General features: G+C 41.3%; 1 protein-coding gene across 2 annotated transcripts in view; it reads left to right on the top strand.

Annotated features, from left to right (window-relative positions):
* The window catches only part of ippk (inositol 1,3,4,5,6-pentakisphosphate 2-kinase), a 129,375-nt gene that overhangs the window by 90,100 nt on the left and 15,056 nt on the right, over nucleotides 1–24,219 (top strand). For both annotated transcript variants that reach the window (XM_063067574.1, XM_063067573.1), the window contains 3 exons: nucleotides 916–988; nucleotides 8,792–9,074; nucleotides 20,162–20,312. In XM_063067574.1, the coding sequence (XP_062923644.1) occupies nucleotides 916–988; nucleotides 8,792–9,074; nucleotides 20,162–20,312 (507 nt within the window). The remainder of the gene's footprint in view (nucleotides 1–915; nucleotides 989–8,791; nucleotides 9,075–20,161; nucleotides 20,313–24,219) is intronic.

Raw genomic sequence — 24,219 nt, 5'->3', positions numbered from 1 at the left:
AGAGAGATTGAAGAACAGTCTTGTTTCACTTTCAAAACACTTGATATGCTTTTTAGGTATTCACCAGGATCTCTAAATATTGAATTGCATTGTGAGATTTATCTCTCGTTTCTCAACTATCTCATATTTCTAATGGCACAGGTGACCATTCAGTCCGTCTACTCCTACATTCTGGTTCTTGGAGTACTTCTATCAATTCCATTTATGTTCATGTCACTTGTTTATCTTAACATGCCTCAACTTTTTACCTCTTCCACCAGATACGTGTTTATACCACCCACTTAGATCAGTGGTAATTTTACCGTAGCCAGTTAGCTACCGGAATATTTTTGGGACATGGGAGAAAACTAGAGTACCAGGTGGAACTCCACAGTCCTGAAGAGAATGTAGAGCCAAAGAAAGATGAACCCAGATCACGCTGCACCACTGTCACCCATGCAAATAGGCTGCTGATGTTAGTGACTCGGAGGAATACGTTGATAAATACCAGATCAGTTCATTCATGATCTAATTGAATGTTGGAACAAGACTGAACAATTGTTGACTCTTTCCTATCCTAATCGGCTGGAATGGCATTTAGCAGTTGAAGTTGCTTAGAGAAGGCAGAGCCTGCCAGCTCTTTCTTCAGACTCATCGCAGTGGTGGATCACAAACTGCTGAATTAATTAGAAATTGAATTAGTTTAATGTTAAGTGTTTTAAATTTATTATTAAATTTAATATCTCTGAATGTCAGGCCATCTAAAAACTACCAAAATTATCAACAACTTTCACAACAATTGAAAGATCACTTTAAATTAAAATTGCTCTTGTTTTCTTGGATATGTATACTTGTTTAGGGAATCTTTGCTGGCACAAAAAGTTGTTTTTAGAGATGTAAATAGTGTAATTAATAATGTATTCATGTACTTCACAGGAATAAACAGCGAATGTGCATAGCCTTGAAAAGTTTGTTGCAGGAGCCTCAGAACAATTTAAAGATTTTTAAGGTAAATTGTTAAAATGTATTGAAGACAGAAACAAACTCAATTACCTCAAGAACAATCCTAACACATAGGTTTGTAAGATTTAATTTTTTTTCTCTGGTTCCTAGTTGGCCATTTAGTTCAAATGTAATGAGCAGTTAATTGACAATTACAAATGTATGACATTGTTTATGGTCATCAGTGGAACAGTTGGGTCTCTTCAGCATCCTACACTGAAAACGGTTGTCTTCGTGCCATTTCAGGTATTGCTGCTGGTAGTTGTTTGTTTGCAGATGCCTGCATGGGTTGATAAGGATAAAAGCTTAATAAAAGCAGAGTATGAGTGAGAGTCTGGCTACTTTCCTAAACATCTATTTGATATAACTTGTATTTGGGACCTGGTATAGTTCACATCAGTTGCTATATTCAGTAAATTTTCCCATTTGGCTTATGATAGGGAGACCATAGAAACATAGAAAACCTACAGCACAATACAGGCCATTCGGCCCACGAAGCTGTGGCAGACGTCCTTACCTTAGAAATTACCAATGGTTACCCATAGTTCTCTATGTTTCTAAGCTCCATGTACCTATCCAGGAATCTCTTAAAAGACCCTATTGTATCCACCTCCACCTCCACCTCCACCTCCACCACCATCGCCGGCAGTCCATTCCACGCACTCACCACTCTGTTTTTTTAAAAAAAAACTTACCCCTGACATCTTCTCTGTACCTACTTCCAGCACCTTAAAACTGTGCCCTCTCATGCTAGCCATTTCAGCCCTGGGAAAAAGCCTCTGACTGTCCACACAATCAATGCCTCTCATCATCTTTATACACCTCTATCAGGTCACTTCTCATCCTCCGTCACTCCAAGGAGAAAAGGCCAAGTTCACTCAACCTATTCTCATAAGGCATGCTCCCCAATCCAGGCAACATCCTTGTAAATCTTCTCTGCACCCTTTCAATGGTTTCCACATCCTTCCTGCAGTAAGGTGACCAGGACTGAGCACAGTGCTCTAAGTGGGTCTGACCAGGTTCCTATACAGCTGCAACATTACCTCTTGGCTCCTAAACTCAATCCCATGATTGATGAAGGCCAATACACCGTATGCTTTCTTAACCACAGAGTCAACCTGCACAGCAGCTTTGAGTGTCCTATGGACTTGGACCCCAAGATCCCTCTAATCCTCCACACTGCCAAGAGTCTTACCATTAATACTATATTCTGCCATCATATTTGACCTACCAAAATGAATCACCTCACACGTACCTGGGTTGAACTCCATCTGCCACTTCTCAGCCCTATTTTGCATCCTGTCACTGTACCGCTGTAACCTCTGACAGCCCTCCACACTATCCACAACACCCCCAATCTTCGTGTCATCAACAAATTTACTAACCCGTCCCTCCACTTCCTCATCCAGATCATTTATAAAAATCACAAAGTGTAGAGGCCCCAGAACAGATCATTGAGGCACACCACTGGTCTCCGACCTCCATGCAGAATATGACCCATCTACAACCACTCTCTGCCTTCTGTGGGCAAACCAGTTCTGGATCCACAAAGCAATGTCCGCTTGGATCCCATGCCTCCTTACTTTCTCAATAAGCCTTGCATGGGGTCCCTTATCAAGTGCCTTGCTGAAATCCATATACACTACATCTGCTACTCTTCCTTCATCAATGTGTTCAGTCACATCCTCAAAAAATTCAATCAGGCTTGTAAGGCACGACCTGCCTTTGACAAAGCCATGCTGACTATTCCTAATCATATTATGCCTCTCCAAATGTTCATAAATCCTGCCTCTCAGGATCTTCTCCATCAACTTACCAACCACTGAAGTAAGACTCACTGGTCTATAATTTCCTGGGCTATCTCTACCCCCTTTCTTGAATAAGGGAATAACATCTGCAATCCTCCAATCCTCTGGAACCTCTCCTGTTCCCATTGATGATGCAAGGATTATCGCCAGAGGCTCAGCAATCTCCTCCCTCGCCTCCCACAATAGCCTGGGGTACATCTCGTCCAGTCCCAGTGACTTGTCCAACTTGATGCTTTCCAAAAGCTCTAGCACAATCCGCTTTCTTAATATCTACATCCTCAAGCTTTTCAGTCCACTGTAAGTCATCCCTACCATCGCCAAGATCCTTTTCCGTAGTGAATACTGAAAAGAATACTTTAAGTGCCTCTGCTGTCTCTTCCGGTTCCATACACACTTTTCCACTGTCACACTTGATTGATCCTATTCTCTCAGATCTTATCCTCTTGCTCTTCACATACTTGTAGAATGCCTTGGGGTTTTCCTTAATCCTGTCTGCCAAGGCCTTCTCATGGCCCCTTCTGGCTCTCCTAATTTCATTCTTAAGCTCCTTCCTACTAGCTTTATATTCTTCTAGATCTCTATCATTACCTAGTTTTTTTTAACCTTTCATAAGCTTTTCTTTTCTTCTTGACTAGATTTACAACAGCCTTTGTACACCACGGTTCCTGTACCCTACCATCCTTTCCTTGTCTCATTGGAATGTACCTATGCAGATCTCCACGCAAGTATCCCCTGAACATTTGCCACATTTCTTCTGTACACTTTCCCTGAGAAAATTTGTTCCCAATTTATGCTTCCAAATTCCTGCCTGATGGCTTCATATTTCCCCTTACTCCAATTAAACATTTCCCTAACTTGTCTGTTCCTATTCCTCTCCAAAGCTATAGTAAAGCAGATAGTGATCACAATTCTATCTCCAAAATGCTCTCTCACTGAGAGACCTGACACCTGACTGACACCTGACCAGGTTCATTTCCCAATACTAGATCAAGTACAGCCTCTCCTCTTGTAGGCTTATCTACATATTGTGTCAAGAAACCTTCTTGAACACACCTAACTAACTCCACCCCATCTAAACCCCTTGCTCTAGGGAGATGCCAATCGATATTTGGGAAATTACTAGCTCCCACCACGACAACCCTGTTATTATTACACCTTTCTAGAATCTGTCTCCCTATCTGCTCCTCAATGTCCCTGTTACTATTGGGTGGTCTATTTAAAAAGAAAAACACCCAGTAGAGTTATTGACCCCTTTCTGTTCCTAACTTCCACCCACAGAGACTCCGTGGACAATCCCTGCATAACAGGTATATGGAGGAATTTAAGGTGGGGGGTTATATGGGAGGCAGGGTTTGAGGGTCGGCACAACATTGTGGGCCGAAGGGCCTGTACTGTATTGTACTATTCTATGTTCTATGTAACTTCCTCCTTTTCTGCAGCCATGACACTATCTCTGATCAGCAGTGCCACGCCTCCACCTCTTTTACCTCCCTCCTTGTCCTTTCTGAGACATCTAAAGCCTGGCACTTGAAATAGCTATTCCTGACCCTGAGCCATTCAAGTCTCTGTAATGGTCACAATTCATAGCTCCAAGTACTGATCCACGTTGTTGCGTGGATCAGACCAGACTTGTTGGATCATCCCTTTGTATATTATTTGTAGTTGCACCTTGCTAGTTTCTTTATACAGAACCATTAGCTAAACCTTTATTTAGCTATTCACATTCAACTGTGGCATGATTCTGTGCCTTGTCATTAATCATCTGTTATTTTGAAACTGTTTTGCTTACATTTGAGAGCAATGATGATAAAGTTATTTGCATCTGACGGGCAAGCTCTGGGAACCCTTGTAAATGAGTGCAAAGGGTAATGACCTAGAATTGACTACAACTGAACAAAACTGTGGTAGATTTTCACTTGTCTGTTTAAAATATTGAACAGCATATTGAAATGAATTTTGACATCAAAATGATTTAGTGTTCTTTACAAAATCTTTGTAAATGGTGGTGTATTCCTTTTAAGTAATCAGTTTTTCACAAAACAATTCAGAGTAGTGATTTCAATGTCAAATAGGGTGCAGAAAATAAAAGCGGGCTAAAAACTGATTGGATTAAGTGAGGGGTTAAAAATAAATTTAAAAACACGTGAACATTTCCAGCAATTAAATATTTATTGAAGGAATACAGTGGAAATATCCCAATTCCTGACAACTGCAGGTGGCTCAGCTTCTGGGCTACTTATTCTTTCAGGAAACAATGCTCATCTTTTATCGTTACCTAAACAACTAGTTCATTGTACATCACAACATTCCTTTGCTACTTTAGAATTTGCATGGAAGTGGGACATTTGGCCCAAATCATCCACATCAACTAGTGGACACGTCATCACCAAGCATTTGTTTTATAGCTCTTCTATGCTGAAGTGATTCAAGTGTTCATCTGGCACTTAAATGCTGTCAGTGACATAGTGTCAACATGTAAATCAGACCCAAATTTGTAAACTGCTGACACACTTCCTGCTGATGGTAATTACCTCCTATTCAGGTACTTATCTGAGGTTGAGCATTAAATGTGACATGCAGACAAATATTAAAACCATTGATTAAAAAAGGTAAATTATGTTCAACATGTTAAAGGTAAATTATAAATACAATACCAAATTTTAGATTAGGATCATTTACTCATATGTTCCTTCACTGATTTGAAGTCCTATATAATGCATTCATTTGGTTACCTTGCAGTTTCAATCTCTAAATTTATCCTGAAGGAAAAAGAATATCTGAGGTTTGAATGCTGAAATTCTTCCATACTTGGTGACAATGGCATGATTCGCTTATGTGTAGCATCAATTCTTGAAATTGGTTTATTATTATGTGTACTGAGATACAGTGAAAAGCTTGTATTACATACTGTTCAAACAGATCAAATTATTACACAGTGCATTGAGTTAGGACAAGGCAAAACAATGCAGAATAAAGTATAACAGCTGCAGAGAAAGTGCAGTTTCAGGTAAACAATAAAGTACAAGATCATAATGAGGCAGATTGAGGTCAAGAGTCCATCTTATTGTACCATTTAATAGTCTTATAACAACAGGGTAGAAGCTGTCCTTGAGCCAGGGTGTACGTGCCTTCAGAGTGTTGTATCTTCTGCCCAAGGGAAGAAGAGAGAAGAGGGTAGGTGGGCCTTTGATGCTGACTGCTTTACTGAGGCAGTGAGAAGTATAGACAGGAGGTGGTTTCTGTGATGGGATGTGCTGAGCTGTGTCCACAAACCTCTGCAGTTTCTTGTGGTCATGTGCAAAGCAGTAACCACACCAAGCTGTTATGCATCCAAGTAGGATGCTTTCTATGTTGCATCATTACAAATTGGTAAGGGTTGATGGGGACAAGCCAGATTTCTTTAGCCTCCTGAGGAAGTAAGGCTTTGGTGAGCTTTCCTGGTTGTGGAGTCAACAGGATTAGACCTGGACAGGGTATTGGTGAAGTTCATTCCTCAAAACTCGAAGTTTTCAACCTCGATGCTATTCATGTAGACAGGAGTGTATACATCACTTCCTCTTCCCCTTTGTTGAAGTCAATCACCACCTCTTTTGCTTACATTGGGGGAAAGTATATTGTCACGACACCATGTTACCTCCCTGTCTCTTTCCCGTACAGTGACTCATCATTATTTGAGATACAGCCCGTTACGATGACACATCTGCAAACTTGTGGATGGGGGGAATTAGAGCAGAATTTGGCCATGCAGTACAGGAAATAGAGTAGGGGGCTGAGGATGCAACCTTGTGGAATACCAGTTTTTACAATTATAGTGTCTCTCTCTCTCTCTCCCTCTCTCTCCCTCTCTCTCCCTCTCTCTCCCTCTCTCTCCCTCTCTCCCCCTCTCTCCCCCTCCCCCTCCCTCCCCCTCCCTCCCCCTCCCTCCCTCCCCCTCCCTCCCCCTCCCTCCCCCTCCCTCCCCCTCCCTCCCCCTCCCTCCCCTCCCCCTCTCTCCCTCTCTCTCCCTCTCTCTCCCTCTCTCTCCCTCTCTCTCCCTCTCTCTCCCTCTCTCTCCCTCTCTCCCCCTCCCCCTCCCTCTCCCTCTCCCTATTTTACACAATCATCTTTTCCTACCTTCTATGCGGGATTCAACATTTTATGATTGGTATAGAAAGGGTATTAGGTGCTTTGAAGATCTTTTCATAGGTAATCGTTTTGCAACTTTTGAACAACTGTCTGCAAAGTTTAACCTACCTAATACTCATTTCTTTAGATATCTTCAAATTAGACATTTCATTAACACTCTAATATCAAACTTTCCTGAGAAGCCTGAGAAAAACATTCCAGACCTGTTTCTTTGTATCAATCCTTGGGTAAAGGGTATCTGCTGTTCGAGATAAGTTAATGATCTTGAGTTGTGCCCCCTTTGATAAAATTAGAACTGCCTGGGAGCATGATTTAAATATTTCTCTGTCCGACGAGGTTTGGGATTCAATTTTTAAGTCAGTTAACTCAACCTCTCTATGTGCTCGCCACTGCCTTTTGCAGTTTAAGGTTGTACACAGGGCTGATATGTCTAAAACTAAATTATCGTGGTTTTACCCTGACATTAGTCCCATTTGTGATAAGTGTAAAGGGGCTGAGACTTCTCTTATCCGTATGTACCTGGCCTGTCCTAGTCTAGGAAAATTTTGGAGAGAAGTATTTTCAACCCTATCTTATATTCTTAATTGCCACTTAGAACCTAACCCTCTGATTGCTCTTTTTGGCACCTTGGGTGAAGTAGACATGCACTTGTGTCCGACTAAATGTTGAACATTATCTTTTGCCTCTCTCTTGGCTGGATGGTTAATTCTTTCTTGGGTGGAAAGATGCTGCCCCACCCACACATGCTCAATGGCTTAGTGATATTATGTCCTGTTTTGACCTTAAAAAGATTCATTATTCACTTCTTAATTCGAACATAACGTTTCATAAGGTGTGGGGACATTTTCTTGAATACTTTCATAACTCCTCTTTAGATTAAGTTTGTCCTTTTTTTTGTACTACAATCCCTTACTTTCAGTTGTTTTTCCTGTAAGTTTTATGGTTTTTTGTTGTGAATTACATTATAGTTTTGGTAGTTGGCATTACATTTTCTTTTTATATATATATATATATATATTTCCAGCTCTGTAGAGTCGAATGCTCCAATTATTTTTTTCTTTTATACACAGAAATGGTTGGCCTGGGGTTTTTTTTAGTGGGAGATTGGGGAAGATAATTAATCTTACATGATTTTACTTTGGGTGCTCTTTCTTTATTGTTATGAGATGTTTGTTTTGCACTGTATAAATCTCCATTTTGTTGATGGGTTTTTTCCTGTAGTTATATTGTAGAAACGCATAAAAAAAAGTTAATAATAAAAAAAAGAATTATAGTGGTAGAGATGTTGCTAGCTATCTTTTCTGGTTGCAGTCTTTTGGTCAAGAAATTGAGGATCCATTTGTGGAGGGAGGCTTTGACTCTTGTAGTCCAGAGCTTAATGAATTTGCTTGGAATAATAGTATTGATGGCGGAGTTGTAGTCAATAGTCTGTATGGTTTTTACTGCCCAGATGCTCCAGAGGTGGGTCAGGGAGATGGCATCTGCTGCAGGCTTGTTTTGGCTTTAACCGAAATTCGTGTGGAAAAACTTAATTTTAGATACAGAAACAGAAAATGTTTTAATGTCTTTTAAATATTCAGTTGTCCATTTTAATTATGTGTATAATTTGAAATAAATGTTTAGCAATGGAATAAAGCAACCTGGAATGCACAAGGTCAGAAATTATCCATAAGCAGAAGTTGTCATTTAATGATTAGCAATGCACTGTTTGCAATACTACACTATTAATCCTTATTTGAATGGTTTTTGAAATATACTGTATAGAGATGCATTATTTGCCTCTTGTATTTGGTTTCCAATTTTTCACTTTTTTATATTCTTACTTTTCCCTTTGTATCGACAAAACTCCTGCGTGTTTTAATGACTAACCCATGAAGAACGGAGAGTTGATATTTGGCTGTAAAGATGACCAAGATTGCTTGATGGATCTGAATGAACTTGCCAATCATTTGAAAGCATACTTCTTCCCCACTAATGGTGTGGTTAATGGCCCACAGTGTATCCGAACTGTTATCACTGAACTCATTCAAGTAATAACAATGGCTTTGTTGAGTACTCCTGCAGACTCCTGTAGGACAGGCGATATGAAGAGAACACGTATTTCAGAGGAAATGAGCCAATGTGAAGCGAGTCAGTTTCGCAGGGACGTTTTAAGGAATAGTAAGTTTTTTTTTGTTACTATTTTATTTGAAAGTATTATTTGATGATGAGTATGATTGGATTAGGTGATTGATCTTTATCCTCTGTTGCAATTATGAGTTGGCCTAGTCCAATTAACAAGAGACCTATAAAGATAACACTCCTTAAGTTTTCATCACAATAACCTTAACCATCTCATTTATTTTCAGCTGAATCTTTGAGATCTTTATTCATTGAAAGTTTTCTTTTTTTTTTTGGGATTTTGCCCTGCAAAACTTGCATCCAAATTTTATTTTTTTATCAATATCCATTTTTAGCCTAGTGTGCTCTTTGCCATATCAATGGGTGTTTTGCTGTGCATTTCAAGGATGACATAATTTTGTAAATTAAATCTCTAGACTGCTATGTAGGGACTTTGGTATGGGCCAGTCATTTGAAACTGGACCCACTCACATACTTCCAAGTGTAATCAAGGATGGTGTCATCCTATAATGGGCAATTTATGTTGTTATTACTGATATCAGGTCAGTATCTAACTTTCAAAGTATCTTTGAACGAATAAAGCCAGCTAGATTTATGCAAGTGATGTAAAACAGTATCTCTGAGTGATTCAGAAATCGGTACAAAAAGATTGGATGAAGAGGATTGACCGAAATCAATAAACTATTCTGATATTTATGCCATATGTGATGTGTATAAAAGTATCAAGCTGGCTGGCTGAACTTTTTATTACTATTAGGTTTAAAGCAATAGGCAAGTCCACATATACAGTGCAGTTGTTGTACCTAGAGCTAACTAAATAACTCTTCACTTACACCTAGAGGTAAGGGCCCCCATCATGCAGTTTGTTAAGGAGTTCCAAGACTTAAATCCAGCTACAGTGCTGGTATATTTCCAAGTCAGGGTAATATGTTGCTAGGAGGGGTACCTTCACGTGATGTTGTATTCATCGATATATAAATATAACATCTATATTTGTATGGGGTGCAGAAGTTCCTACAGAAGAACTACCTTTTTAAAAAAAAATTATTTATTGAGATACAGCGCAGAATAGGCTCTTCCTCAAGTTAAGGCATCCGCTTAATCCTAGCCTAATCATGGGACAATTTACAATGACCAATTAACCTACCAACAAGCACGCCTTTGGACTGTGGGAGGAAATTGGAGCACCCCAAGGAAACCCATGCGGTCACAGGGAGAACATACTAACTCCTTACATTATTTTGAAGGTAGTTGTAGGACATAGAAACATAGAAAATAGGTGCAGGAGTAGGCCATTCGGCCTTTCGAGCCTGCACCGCCATTTATTATGATCATGGCTGATCATCCAACTCAGAACCCTGCACCAGCTTTCCCTCCATACCCCCTGATCCCCGTAGCCACAAGGGCCATATCTAACTCCCTCTTAAATATAGCCAATGAACTGGCCTCAACTGTTTCCTGTGGCAGAGAATTCCACAGATTCACCAGTCTCTGTGTGAAGAAGTTTTTCCTAATCTCGGTCCTAAAAGGCTTCCCCTTTATCCTCAAACTGTGACCCCTCGTTCTGGACTTCCCCAACATCGGGAACAATCTTCCTGCATCTAGCCTGTCCAATCCCTTTAGGATTTTATACGTTTCAATCAGATCCCCCCTCAATCTTCTAAATTCCAACGAGTACAAGCCCAGTTCATCCAGTCTTTCTTCATATGAAAGTCCTGCCATCCCAGGAATCAATCTGGTGAACCTTCTTTGTACTCCCTCTATGGCAAGGATGTCTTTCCTCAGATTAGGGGACCAAAACTGCACACAATACTCCAGGTGTGGTCTCACCAAGGCCTTGTACAACTGCAGTAGTACCTCCCTGCTCCTGTACTCGAATCCTCTCGCTATAAATGCCAGCATACCATTCGCCTTTTTCACCGCCTGCTGTACCTGCATGCCCACTTTCAATGACTGGTGTATAATGACACCCAGGTCTCGTGGCACCTCCCCTTTTCCTAATCGGCCACCATTCAGATAATAATCTGTTTTCCTATTTTTGCCACCAAAGTGGATAACTTCACATTTATCCACATTAAATTGCATCTGCCATGAATTTGCCCACTCACCCAACCTATCCAAGTCACTCTGCATCCTCTTAGCATCCTCCTCACAGCTAACACTGCCGCCCAGCTTTGTGTCATCCGCAAACTTGGAGATGCTGCATTTAATTCCCTCATCCAAATCATTAATATATATTGTAAACAACTGGGGTCCCAGCACTGAGCCTTGCGGTACCCCACTAGTCACTGCCTGCCATTCTGAAAAGGTCCCGTTTATTCCCACTCTTTGCTTCCTGTCTGCTAACCAATTCTCTATCCACATCAATACCTTACCCCCAATACCGTGTGCTTTAAGTTTGCACACTAATCTCCTGTGTGGGACCTTGTCAAAAGCCTTTTGAAAATCCAAATATACCACATCCACTGGTTCTCCCCTATCCACTCTACTAGTTACATCCTCAAAAAATTCTATGAGATTGGTCAGACATGAATTTCCTTTCACAAATCCATGCTGACTTTGTCCGATGATTTCACCGCTTTCCAAATGTGCTGTTATCACATCTTTGATAACTGACTCCAGCAGTTTCCCCACCACCGACATTAGGCTAACCGGTCTATAATTCCGCGGTTTCTCTCTCCCTCCTTTTTTAAAAAGTGGGGTTACATTAGCCACCCTCCAATCCTCAGGAACTAGTCCAGAATCTAACGAGTTTTGAAAAATTATCACTAATGCATCCACTATTTCTTGGGCTACTTCCTTAAGCACTCTGGGATGCAGACCATCTGGCCCTGGGGATTTATCTGCCTTTAATCCCTTCAATTTACCTAACACCACTCCCCTACTAACATGTATTTCGCTCAGTTCCTCCATCTCACTGGACCCTCTGTCCCCTACTATTTCCGGAAGATTATTTATGTCCTCCTTAGTGAAGACAGAACCAAAGTAATTATTCAATTGGTCTGCCATGTCCTTGCTCCCCATAATCAATTCACCTGTTTCTGTCTGCAGGGGACCTACATTTGTCTTTACCAGCCTTTTCCTTTTTACATATCTATAAAAGCTTTTACAGTCAGTTTTTATGTTCCCTGCCAGTTTTCTCTCATAATCTTTTTTCCCCTTCCTAATTAAGCCCTTTGTCCTCCTCTGCTGAACTCTGAATTTCTCCCAGTCCTCAGGTGAGCCACTTTTTCTGGCTAATTTGTATGCTTCTTCTTTGGAATTGATACTATCCCTAATTTCTCTTGTCAGCCACAGGTGCACTACCTTCCTTGATTTATTCTTTTGCCAAACTGGGATGAATAATTGTTGTAGTTCATCCATGCAATCTTTAAATGCTTGCCATTGCATATCCACCATCAATCCTTTAAGTGTAATTTGCCAGTCTATCTCAGCTAATTCACATCTCATACCTTCAAAGTCACCCCTCTTTAAGTTCAGAACCTTTGTTTCTGAATTAACTATGTCACTCTCCATCTTAATGAAGAATTCCACCATATTATGGTCACTCTTACCCAAGGGGCCTCTCACGACAAGATTGCTAATTAACCCTTCCTCATTGCTCAAAACCCAGTCTAGAATAGCCTGCTCTCTAGTTGGTTCCTCGACATGTTGGTTCAAAAAACCATCCCGCATACATTCCAAGAAATCCTCTTCCTCAGCTCCTTTACCAATTTGGTTCACCCAATCTACATGTAGATTGAAGTCACCCATTATAACTGCTGTTCCTTTATTGCACACATTTCTAATTTCCTGTTTAATACCATCTCCGACCTCACTACTACTGTTTGGTGGCCTGTACACAACTCCCACCAGCGTGTTCTGCCCCTTAAGTGTTATGCAGCTCTACCCATATCGATTCCACATCTTCCCGGTTTATGTCCTTCCTTTCTGTTGCGTTAATCTCCTCTTTAACCAGCAACGCCACCCCACCTCCTTTTCTTTCTGTCTATCCTTTCTGAATATTGAATATCCCTGAACGTTGAGCTCCCATCCTTGGTCACCCTGGAGCCATGTCTCTGTGATCCCAACTATATCATAATCATTAATAACAATCTGCACTTTCAATTCATCCACCCTATTACGAATGCTCCTTGCATTGACACACAAAGCCTTCAGGCGCTCTTTTACAACTCTCTTAGCCCTTATACAATTATGTTGAAAAGTGGCCCTTTTTGATGCTTGCCCTGGATTTGTCGGCCTGCCACTTTTACTTTTCTCCTTACTACTTTTTGCTTCTACCCTCACTTTACACCCCTCTGTCTCTCTGCACTGGTTCCCATCCCCCTGTTGTGAACTAACCTCCTCTCGCCCAGCCTCTTTAATTTGATTCCCACCCCCCAACCATTCTAGTTTAAAGTCACCTCAGTAGCCGTCGCTAATCTCCCTGCCAGGATATTGGTCCCCCTAGGATTCAAGTGTAACCCGTCCTTTTTGTACAGGTCACGCCTGCGCCAAAAGAGGTCCCAATGATCCAAAAACTTGAATCCCTGCCCCCTGCTCCAATCCCTCAGCCACGCATTTATCCTCCACCTCATCACCTATGGTGATAATTAAAATCAGTGACTTTTTTTTAATTAAGTAACTCATTTGATCCAAATTTGTCAGTCAAGTGATTTCCTGAACACACCAGTGACACATGCCATGAATGATGTTTATTATTCATGATGAATTATTCCTTTACCTCCAATTGCTTTTCAAATGGTCACCTGCAATAATTTTTCATTCCTGTTCTCCAGGTGATCCCAAGTCAATTGGACAATCCTGAGTTGTTTCCCACAAAGTTATAATCAGGGTACAAGAAGATAAGACATTGAAGCAGAATTAGGCCATTTGGCCCATCGAGTTTTCTCCACTTCTTAATCATGGCTGATTCATTTCCCTCTCAACCCCAATCTCCTGCTTCCTCCCCAATAATGCCATGTCTTATCAAAAATGTATCAACCTCCACTTTAAGTACACTCCACAGCCGTCTATGTTAACGAATTCCACAGACTGACCACCCTCTGGCTGAAGATCTTCCTCATCATCTCCATTCAAATGGACGTTCCTCTACTCTAAGGTTGTTCTAGACTCCCCCACTACAGGAAAACCGTCCCCATATCCATTCTATCAAGGCCTTTCAACATGCAATAGGTTACAATGAGATCTCCCCTCATTCTTCTAAACTTCAGCACATACAGGCTGAGAACCATCAAATGCTCCTCATGTGATAAGCCTTTCAGTCCTGGAATAATTTTTGTGAACCTCCTTTGAACCCTCTCCAACATCAGCTCATTGCAGCACCCAGTAGCAATAGACTGTTGCAATGCTTTGAGGTTGGTCATGACTAGAATGAACTCCTGCCTCACCAAAGACCTAGACCCACTGCAGTTTGCCTATCACCATAATAGGTCTACGGCAGGCACAATCTCAATGGCTCTTCACATAGCCTGAGATCACCTGGACAACACAAACACCTATATCAGGATGCTGTTCATCGACTGCAGCTCTGCGTTTAACACCATTATTCCCACAGTTCTGATCGTTAAGTTACACAACCTGGGCCTCTGTACCTCCCTCTGTAATTGGATCCTCAACTTTCTAACCAGAAAAGCAGAATCTATATTGATTGCTGATAATATCTCCTCTCTGACAATCAACACTGATACACCTCCGACGTGTGGTGCTTAGCCCACTGCCCCACACTGTCTATACCCATGACTGTGTGGCTAGGCATAACTCATACCATCTATAAATTTGCTGATGATACAAATATTGTTGGTAGAATATCAGGTGGAGATAAGAGGGCGTACAGGAGTGAGATATACCAGCTAGTTGAGTGGTGTCAGAGCAACAACCTTGCACTCAATGTCAGTAAGACGAAAGTGCTGATTGTGGACTTCAAGCAGGGTAAGACGAAGGAACACATACCAATCCTCATAGAGCAAGCAGAAGTGGAGAGAGTGTGCAATTTCAAGATCGCTGAGGATCTTACCTAGTCCCAACATATCGATGCAGCTATAAAGAAGGCAAGACGGCAGCTATATTTTATCAGGAGTTTGAAGATATTTGGTCTGTCAACTAAAACACACTAACTTCTACAGATGTACTATGGAGAACATTCTGACAGGCAGCATCACTGTCTGGTATGGGCTACTGCACAGGACTGAAGGAAGCTACAAAAAGTTGTAAATTTAGTCAGCTCCTCTGGGGTACTAGTCTCCGTTATACCCAAGGCATCTTCAAGGAACAGTGACTCAGAAAGGTGATGTCCATTGTTAAAGACCCCCATCACCCAGGTCATGCCCTCTTCTCAAGATTGCCGTACAGAAGCCTGAAGGCACACGCATAGCAATTCAGGAACAGCTTCTTCCCCTCTGCCATACGATTCCTAAGTGGACATTGAACCCATGAACGTTCCCTCACTTTTCCTTAATATATTATTTCTGTTTTTGCACTATTTTTAATCTACTCAATATATGTATATTTAACTGCAATTGATTTACTTATTTATTTTTTCTTTCTATGTTATCGTACTGCTAAGTTCACAAATTTCATAACACATGCCTGATAATAAACTTGATTCTGTCTTTTCTAAGATAAGGGGCCCAACCTGCTCACAGTACTCCAAGTGAGGCCTCCATAGTGTCTAATAAAGCCTGAGCATTACATCTGCTTTTATATTCTACTTTTCTTGAAATGAATGCTAACATTGCATTTGCCATCCTCATCACTGACTCAGCCTGAAAATGAGTCTTTAGGGAATCTTGCACAAGGTCTCCAAAGTCCCTTTGCACCTCAGATTTTTGTATTTTCTCCCCGTTTAGAAAATAGTCTATGATTTATTCCATCTGCCTCTTTGCCCATTCTCCTATTCTGTCTTGTCCTTCTGCAAACTCCCTACTTCCTCAAGGCTACCTGTCCCTCCATCTCAGAAACAAGAGAAAATCTGCAGATTGTGGAAATCCAAGCAACAGATGCACAATGCTGGAAGAACTCAGCAGGCCAGGCGGCATCTTTGGAAAAGAGTACGGTTAATATTTCAGGTCAAGACCCTGCATCAGGGCTGGGGAATAAAAGACAAGTAGTCGGAATTGGAGGAGGGGAGGAAGAAGCACAAGGTGACAGGTGAAACTGGAAGGGGAGAGAGGTGAAGTAATGAGCTGGGAAGCTGATTGGTGAAAGAGATAAAGGGCAGGAAGGGGGAATCTGATAGGAGAGGACAGAAGGCCATGGAAGAAAGGGAAGGGAGAGGAGCACCAGAGAGAGGTGATGGGCAGGTAAGGAGATGTGAGAGTGAAAAATGGGAATGGTGAAGGGGTGGGGGGGGCGCATTACTGGAAGTTCGAGAAATTGATGTTCATGCCTTCAGGTTGGAGGCTACCCGGATGGAATATAAGGTGTTGCTCCTACAACCTGAGTGTAGCCTCATCCTGATGGTAGAGGAGGCCTTGGACTGACATGTTGGAAAAGGAAAGGGAAGTGGAATTAAAATGGGTGGCCACTGGAAGATCTTGCTCTTTCTGGCAAAATGAGAGGCCTCCTGTATATCGGTGAGACCACTTTGCTGAGCACCATCCACCAGAAAAAGTACACGACAGATTCTCCTTATGTTCCTCCATGTACTCCAAAACCTCATCCATAAGAATTGACTCCAACATCTTCCCGCCTGCTAAGGTCAGGTTAATTGGCCAATCAATTTCCTTCCTTTTGCGTCCCTCCGTTCTTGAAGCGTGGAGTGACATTTTCAGTTTTCCAGTCCTCTGGAAACATGCTAGAATCTAGTGTTCCTTGAAAGATCATTACTAATGCCTCCACAATCTCTTCAGTTACCTCTTTCAGAACCCTGGGATGTAGTCCCACTAACTTTTGCTCTATTATATACTCTCTCTTTTGCTTTTATGTTGGCTTTGATTTCCCGTTAGCCATGGTTGTGTCATCTGTCTTTAGAATACTTCCTCTTTTGGGTATATATATTTTGCACCTTTTGCATTGCTCTTAGAAATTCCAGCCATTGCTGCTCTGCCATCATCCCTGCCAGTTTTCTTTTCCAATCAATTTTGCCCATCTCCTCTCTCATGCCTCTGTAATTCCCTTTACTCCACTGTAATACTGATTCATCTGACTTTAGCTTCTCCTTCTCAAATTTCAGGGTGAATTCATTCATATTATGATCACTTTCCCCTAAGGGTTCCTTTATCTTCATCTCCCTAATCAAATCCAGTTCATTACACTATACCAAATCCAGAATAGCGGATCCCCCTATTGGGCTCAACCACAAGCTCGTCGGCATTCAACAAATTCTCTGCCTTGGGTTCCAAAATCAGCACCAACCTGATTTTACCAATCTGCCATGACTATCTTAACATTGCCCTTTTGACGCGTAGTTTCTATCCCATTGTAATTTGTAGTGCACATCATGGTTACTGTTCAGAGACCTGTATATAATTCCCATCAGGGTCTTTTTACCTTTGCAATTTCTCTTAACTCTACCCACATTGATTCTACATCTTCTGATTCTATGTCACCACTTCATAAGGATTTGATTTCATTTTTTATCAATAGAGCAACACCACGCCTTCTACCTTCCTGCTCGTCCTTTCGATACGCTGTGAATCCTTGGATATTAAGTTCCCATCTATAATCTTTTAGTCATATCTTAGTCATGCCCACAGCATCATACCCGCCAATCTCTAACTGCGCGATAAGATCCTCTACTTTATTTTGTATACTGCCTGCTTTCAAATATAACACCTTTAGTCCTGTATCCATCATCCCTTTTGATTTTGCCCCCCATTACACTGCAACTATTCCACTGACTGCAATTTTCCATTATCGTGTCCGTCCTTTCTGACAGTCTAATTACAAATTGCCTCTGCTTGTATGCCAAATGCCCCATCCTCAGCTCCATTACTCAGCTTCCCATCCCCCCTGTCAAATCAGTTTAAACCCTCCCCAGCAGCTCTGGAAAACCTGCCCACAATGACATTGGTCCTCCTCGGGATCAGGTGTAACCCATCCCTTTTGTACAGGTTCTACCTTCCCCGGAAGAGATCCTGATGCGTCAGAAGTCTGAAGCCCTGCCCCCTGCACCAGTTCCTCAGCTACACATTCATCTGCCAAATCATCCTATTCCTACCCTTACCTGTGTATGGCACAAGCAGCGATCCAGAAATTAATACACTGGAGGCCCTGCTTTTCAGCTTTCAGCCCAGCTCCCTAAATTTGCTCTTTGGTACCTCCTCCCTTTCCGACATTATGCCATTAGTGCCAGTGTGTATCAAGTACCCTCCCCCTTTAGAATACCATGTCCCTGACCCCAGCACCCACGAAGCAACATTCCATCTGGGTGTCTGTTGAATCTACAGAATCCCATATCACTATTGCAGTCTTCTTCACCACCCCGCCTCCCCTACTGAGCCACTCAGTGCAAGAGACCTGATTGCTGCGGCTTGCCCCGGTAGGTCATCACTTACCCCCCAACGCTATCCAAAGTAGTATGATTATTATTGAGGGGAACAGCCACAGGGGTACTCTGCACTGGCTGACCATTTCCTTTCACTCTCCTGACAGTCACCCAGGTACCTGCCTCCTGCAACTTAGGGGTGACTACCCCTCTGTAGCTCTCATCTATCAACTCTGAAGGTAATCCAGCTGCAACTTGTTACACCTGGGGCAGATGTGGTTATTCATGCCTTGCACAAATAACACAGCACAGCCCCTAGAGCCACCTTCACTATATTAGATACTAACAGAGGAAGAATGAAGAAGAAGAAACTTACCAGATTCTTGCCTTGCCGAAGTCTGATGAGCCAAAGCCTATCCACTCAAATACTGGTCCACTCACACAATGGCCGCCCTGCTTGTCCCTGCCTTATTTTTATTTGCCCTTGTTAATGAATCATGATTTGATTGGGCTGCTGGAAAATGCTGAAAGACCGTGAATGCTTCTTTTTAAGATGTCAAGCATGGGCCTGTTAGTAGCCTCCTCTCTTGTTCCTGATTTGACTGGGCTGCTGGGAAAATGCTGAAAGCCCACGAACATTTAATTAAAAAAAAACTCTCCTGGAGCTGTGAGTAGCCATCTCTTGTTCCCGATTTGATTGAGTTGCCGGAAAACGCTGAACCCTTGTGAACGGTGATGGTATATTCACCGTCAACTCCTTTCCTGTTCTGTTTTTCAATCTCAAGCCATTTCCTATAGGTCCCTTCCTCGCCTGCTTAAATGGGATCAGTTTCTACATATACCGCACTCACTATGGTTGTTTGACATTCATTCTCAGGTGTGTCACAATTTCTTCCTGCCAATAGTTGCAAGATGATTGCATTTATCATCTGCCACAGATGTTCTTTTCTTTCAATTAATTCCATTCTTGGCTTCAGTCTTGGTTCTATTGTGAGTAGTTGGGGGGTGCATGTGTTTTTTAAACTGTATTAATAAATGGGGATTTCACTCTAAAGAATTGAGATCTACATCCTCTTTGATCCTAAGCAATGCTTCTCATGCCATATCTTAATAAGAATTCAGCTTCCATCCCTAATATAGCCAACTGCAGGAAATTTACTGAAAATCTTCTTCATACCTTTTATACATTCGATGTTCTGTCAGCCAGCCTCCTCAGTTCCGTTAATGGGTTCAACCAAAAGCTCTGCTACCTGTATCTCACCTCGTATCAAGGCAGTGCGCTCTAAATTTAGAAATGTCGTCTTTGCCCCTATCATTAGTCGTTCTCACTTGGGTCACACTCTTTGAAAGCACTACTTGCATGGGCTTCCTAACAAAGCTTGCTTCAAATTTTAAGATGGAATATTGTTTGATTATTTAGAATTACAAATATTCTAGTTAAATGTTTCATTAAATGTATGTTGTTAATGTGAGGTAGGTGCCTTTGATCCATTATCTAAAACTATGTAATATACGTATATTCAGCTTTCAACAATGAGAGCTGTCAGATGAAGATATGCGTAAATAACATTATCAGGATGAAGGCATTAAAAATGTGACTTGCAGTGGAAGATTGTTAAACTCCAGCATGAAAATCAATTTTAGTTTTTTTGTTGTAATAATTATTTTTTAAGAAAACCAAAATCTCATATGATTCCAGATATTCACTCAGTGGAGAATTCGGGCTTGCCAAAAGGCTCTGTTCTTTCTCAGATTCTTCAAGTGCAGATGCTTGATATGATGGACATAGATGGAATTTATCCTTTATATCTGAGAGTTCAACAGCACTTAGAAGAATTTCCCAAAGACAGGTTAGTTGGAATTGTATGATGTAATTGTAGGGGTACGTGGAAAAGAATGGGGGTCACTGATTTTACAGCTACAGCATTTATTTTATGAAGTAGATCGGTAACATTTCCCATCGGTTTCATAGACTGGTCATATGTTGTTATTCCCTGTTGCTGGAAGACCCAAAATTGGACTCTTCATCTTAGTTGACTAATTTCATAATATGGAGAACTTTACAAGTGTCAATGGATCCATCTGTCATATCTAAGTCTACCTGTGTAACTGGTAAAATTCCCTTTGAAATAAGAATCCTTTCCACTCATTATCTGCTTGCATAAGGTGAAGGTATGTCATCACATATCAGACCAAAAGACACAGGAGTGGAAATAGGCCATTTGGCCCATTGAGTCTGCTGCACCATTTAATGATGGCTGATCCTTTGTTTCCCTCCTCAGCCCCACTCCCCGGCCTTCTCCCTGTAACCTTTGATGCCATGCCTAATCAAGAACCTATCAAGCTCTGCCTTAACTATACCCAGCAGCCTGGCTTCTCCAGCTGCCTGTGGTAACAAATTCCAGAAATTCACCATCCTCCGGCTAAAGAAATTTCTCCGCATCTCTGTTTTATATGGATGCCTCTCTACCCTGAGGTTGTGCCCTCTTGTCTTAGAATCCCCCACCCTGGGAAAAGTCCTTTCCACATCTATTCTGTATAGGGCTTTCAACATTCAAAAGGTTTCAATGAGATCCCCTCTAATCCCAATTCCAGCGAGTACAGACACAGAGCCATCAAATGTTCCTTGTATGATAACCCCTTTCATTTCTGGAATCATCCTTGTGAACTTTCTCTAAACCTTCTCCAATGCAAACATATCTTTTGGACAGGGAGCCCAAAACTGTTCACGATACTCAAGGTGAGGACTCACCAGTGCCTTATAAAGCCTCAGCATCACATCCCCGCTCTTGTATTCTAGACCTCTTGAAATGAATGCTAACATTGCATTTGCCTTCCTCACCACTGACTCAACCTGCAAGTTACACTTTACACTCCCAAGTCCCTTTGCGTCTCAGATTTTCGGATTTTCTCCCGGTTTAGAAAGTAGTCCGCACATTTACTTCTACTACCAAAGTGCATGACCATGCATTTTCCAACATTTTATTTCATTTGCCACTTTCTTACTCATTCTTCTAATCTGTCTAAGTCCTTCTGCAGCCTACCCTTTATCTCAACATTAGCTGCCCCTCCACCAGTCTTCATATCATCTGCAAACTTGGCAACAAAGTCATCTATTCAATCATCGAAATCATTGATATACAGCGTAAAGAGAAGTGCTCCCAACACTGACCCCTCTGGAACACCACTAGTCATTGGCAGCCAACCAGAAAAGGATCCCTTTATTCTCACTTGCTGTCTCCCACTCAGCCAATGCTCTAACCATGCAGTAACTTTCCTGTAATACCATGGCTCTTAACATGGTAAGCAGCCTCATGTGTGCTCCTTGTTGAAGACCTTCTGAAAGTTCAAATATACAACATCCACTGCATCCTCTTCATTTATCCTACTTGTAATCTCCTCAAAGAATTCCAGCAGGTTTGTCAGGCATTTGTAATGATTCGTGCATAAATGTTTATAGAAACTCACAGGCTACTTTATCGAAAATACATAATTTTCTATTTGGTACCAATTACTGTCTTCTGAATCTGTGTTAAATTCTATTTGATTAAGGTTGCTTCTAGACTGCGATTGTTCTAGTCTCATGCAGTAGGTAGTTTATCTTTAATATTTGTCAACTTGATAAATTTTGCAATTAGCTCCTTTAATCTCACTGAACAACAAAGATTTTGCTTTCTGGATACTTTTGGGTGTATCTTAATGGATTTTGTGCTGCTGATCATGAAAATCACCATGAAATTTCCCTATCACACATCATTTATTTCTTTTTCAAATCGGCTATATTTGTTATTTCAATTCATAATTCAAGTCAATTAAAATGTTGCCTACAATATAAGCAGAAAAGTTTTCTATCTTGTATCTTTTCTATGCTTAGGCAGGGTGAATGCTGTATGGCAGGACAGGTTTTAGAAAGGCTATAAAGGCATCATGCGCACGCTGTTCTATGCATTGCATTTACATGTACATCGGCTGTACATGCATCATATATTGTGTGTACTCATTATAAATTAACTATTTTTAGGAATATTTGTGATAGCAAAATGTCCTGCTAATGTTGCAATAGCTGCAATACTTTCTCTGATATTTTTGGCAACTATCTGCTTAAATGCCAAAGATGAGATGAAGCATAACTCCTCTTATTAAGGAAGCCTACAAGTTCTACTTTGGAGATAAAATTGGTGACCAAGGTAAAATCTGGGCTCCTCATATTTGTTGTGCAACATAAGACTTGAAAGCAGAATTAGGCCATTCAGCCCATCAAATCTACTCCGACATTCCATCATGACTGATCCCAAATTCCACTCAACCCCCATACACTTGGCTTCTCGCCATATCCTTTGATGCCCTGACCAATCAGGAAACTATCACCTTCCACTTTCAATATACCCACAGACTTGGCCTCTATTGCAGTCTGTAGCAGAGTATTCCACAGATTCACTATTCTCTGGCTAAAAAAAATTTCTCCTTATCTCTGTTCTAAAAGGTCACCCCAACAATTTTGAGGCTGTGCCCTCTAGTTCTGGATATCCCCACCATAGGAAACATTCTCTTCTTCACATCCACGTTATTTAGTCCTTTCAAGATACGGTAAGTTTCAATGAGATTCCTCGCATTCTTCTAAATTCCAGTGAATACTGGCCAAAGCTGCCAAATGCTCCTCATATGTTAACGCCTTCATTTCTGGAATCATTCTCTTTAACCTCCTCTGGATTCTCTCCAATGTTGACACATCCTTTCTGAGATATGGGGCCCAAAGCTGTTGACGATACTCCAAGTGCAGCCTGACTAATGTCTTATAAAGGCTTAACATTATCTCCTTACTTTTATATTCTATTCCCCTTGAAATAAATGCCAACATTGCATTTGCCATCTTTACCACAGACTCAACCTGTAAATTAATCTTCGTAGAGTCTTGCATGAGGACTCCTAAGTCCCTCTACACCTTTGAAGTTTGAACCTTCTAGTCATTTAGATAATAGTCCACAGTATTCTTCCTTTTACCAAAAGGCGTTATCGTACATTTTCAAACACTGTAATCCATCTGCCACACTTTTGCCCATTCTTCTAATTTGTCTTAAGTCCTGCTGTAATCACATTGCTTCCTCAGCACTACCCACCCCTCCACCTATTTTCGTATTATCCGCACTTTGTCACAAAGCCATCAATTCCATTATCCAAATCACTGACAAAGAATGTGAGAAGTAGAGGTCCCAATACTGATTGCTGAGGAACACCACTAGTCACCGACAGCCAACCAGATAAGGTCCCCTTTATTCCCACTTGCTGCCTCCTGCCTGTCAGTCATTCCTCTATCCAAAACAGTATCTTTTCTGTAACGGCACAGGATTTTTATTTTGTTAAACTTGCCTCTCCTTGTCAACCGGGCTTATTACTTTCTCGAAGAGCTTTAACAGATTTGTCAGACAAGACTTTCCATTAAAAAAACCTATGCTGACTTTGACTTACTTTATCATTAGTCTCCAACTACCCCAGAACGTAATCCTTAACAATAGACTCCAACAATTTCCCAATCACTGAGCTTAGACTAACTGGCCTATAATTTCCTTTCTTTTGCCTTCCTCCCTTCTTAAAGAGTGGAGTGAAATTTGCGATCTTCCAATCTTCCGGGACCATGTCAGACTCAAGTGATTCTTGAAAGATCGTGACCCGTTACTTCTTCAATATTTGTTGTTGATCTTAGAGTTTGGTTCAAAGATATGCAGAAATCAATGCGGTTTGCCATCCCAATGATATGGT

This window comes from Mobula hypostoma, chromosome 15, assembly GCF_963921235.1.
Source record: "Mobula hypostoma chromosome 15, sMobHyp1.1, whole genome shotgun sequence".
In the NCBI taxonomy this organism is placed as follows: Eukaryota; Metazoa; Chordata; class Chondrichthyes; order Myliobatiformes; family Myliobatidae; genus Mobula; species Mobula hypostoma.
Note: the sequence above shows the minus strand (reverse complement) of the source record. Positions and strands in the feature narration are given on the sequence as shown.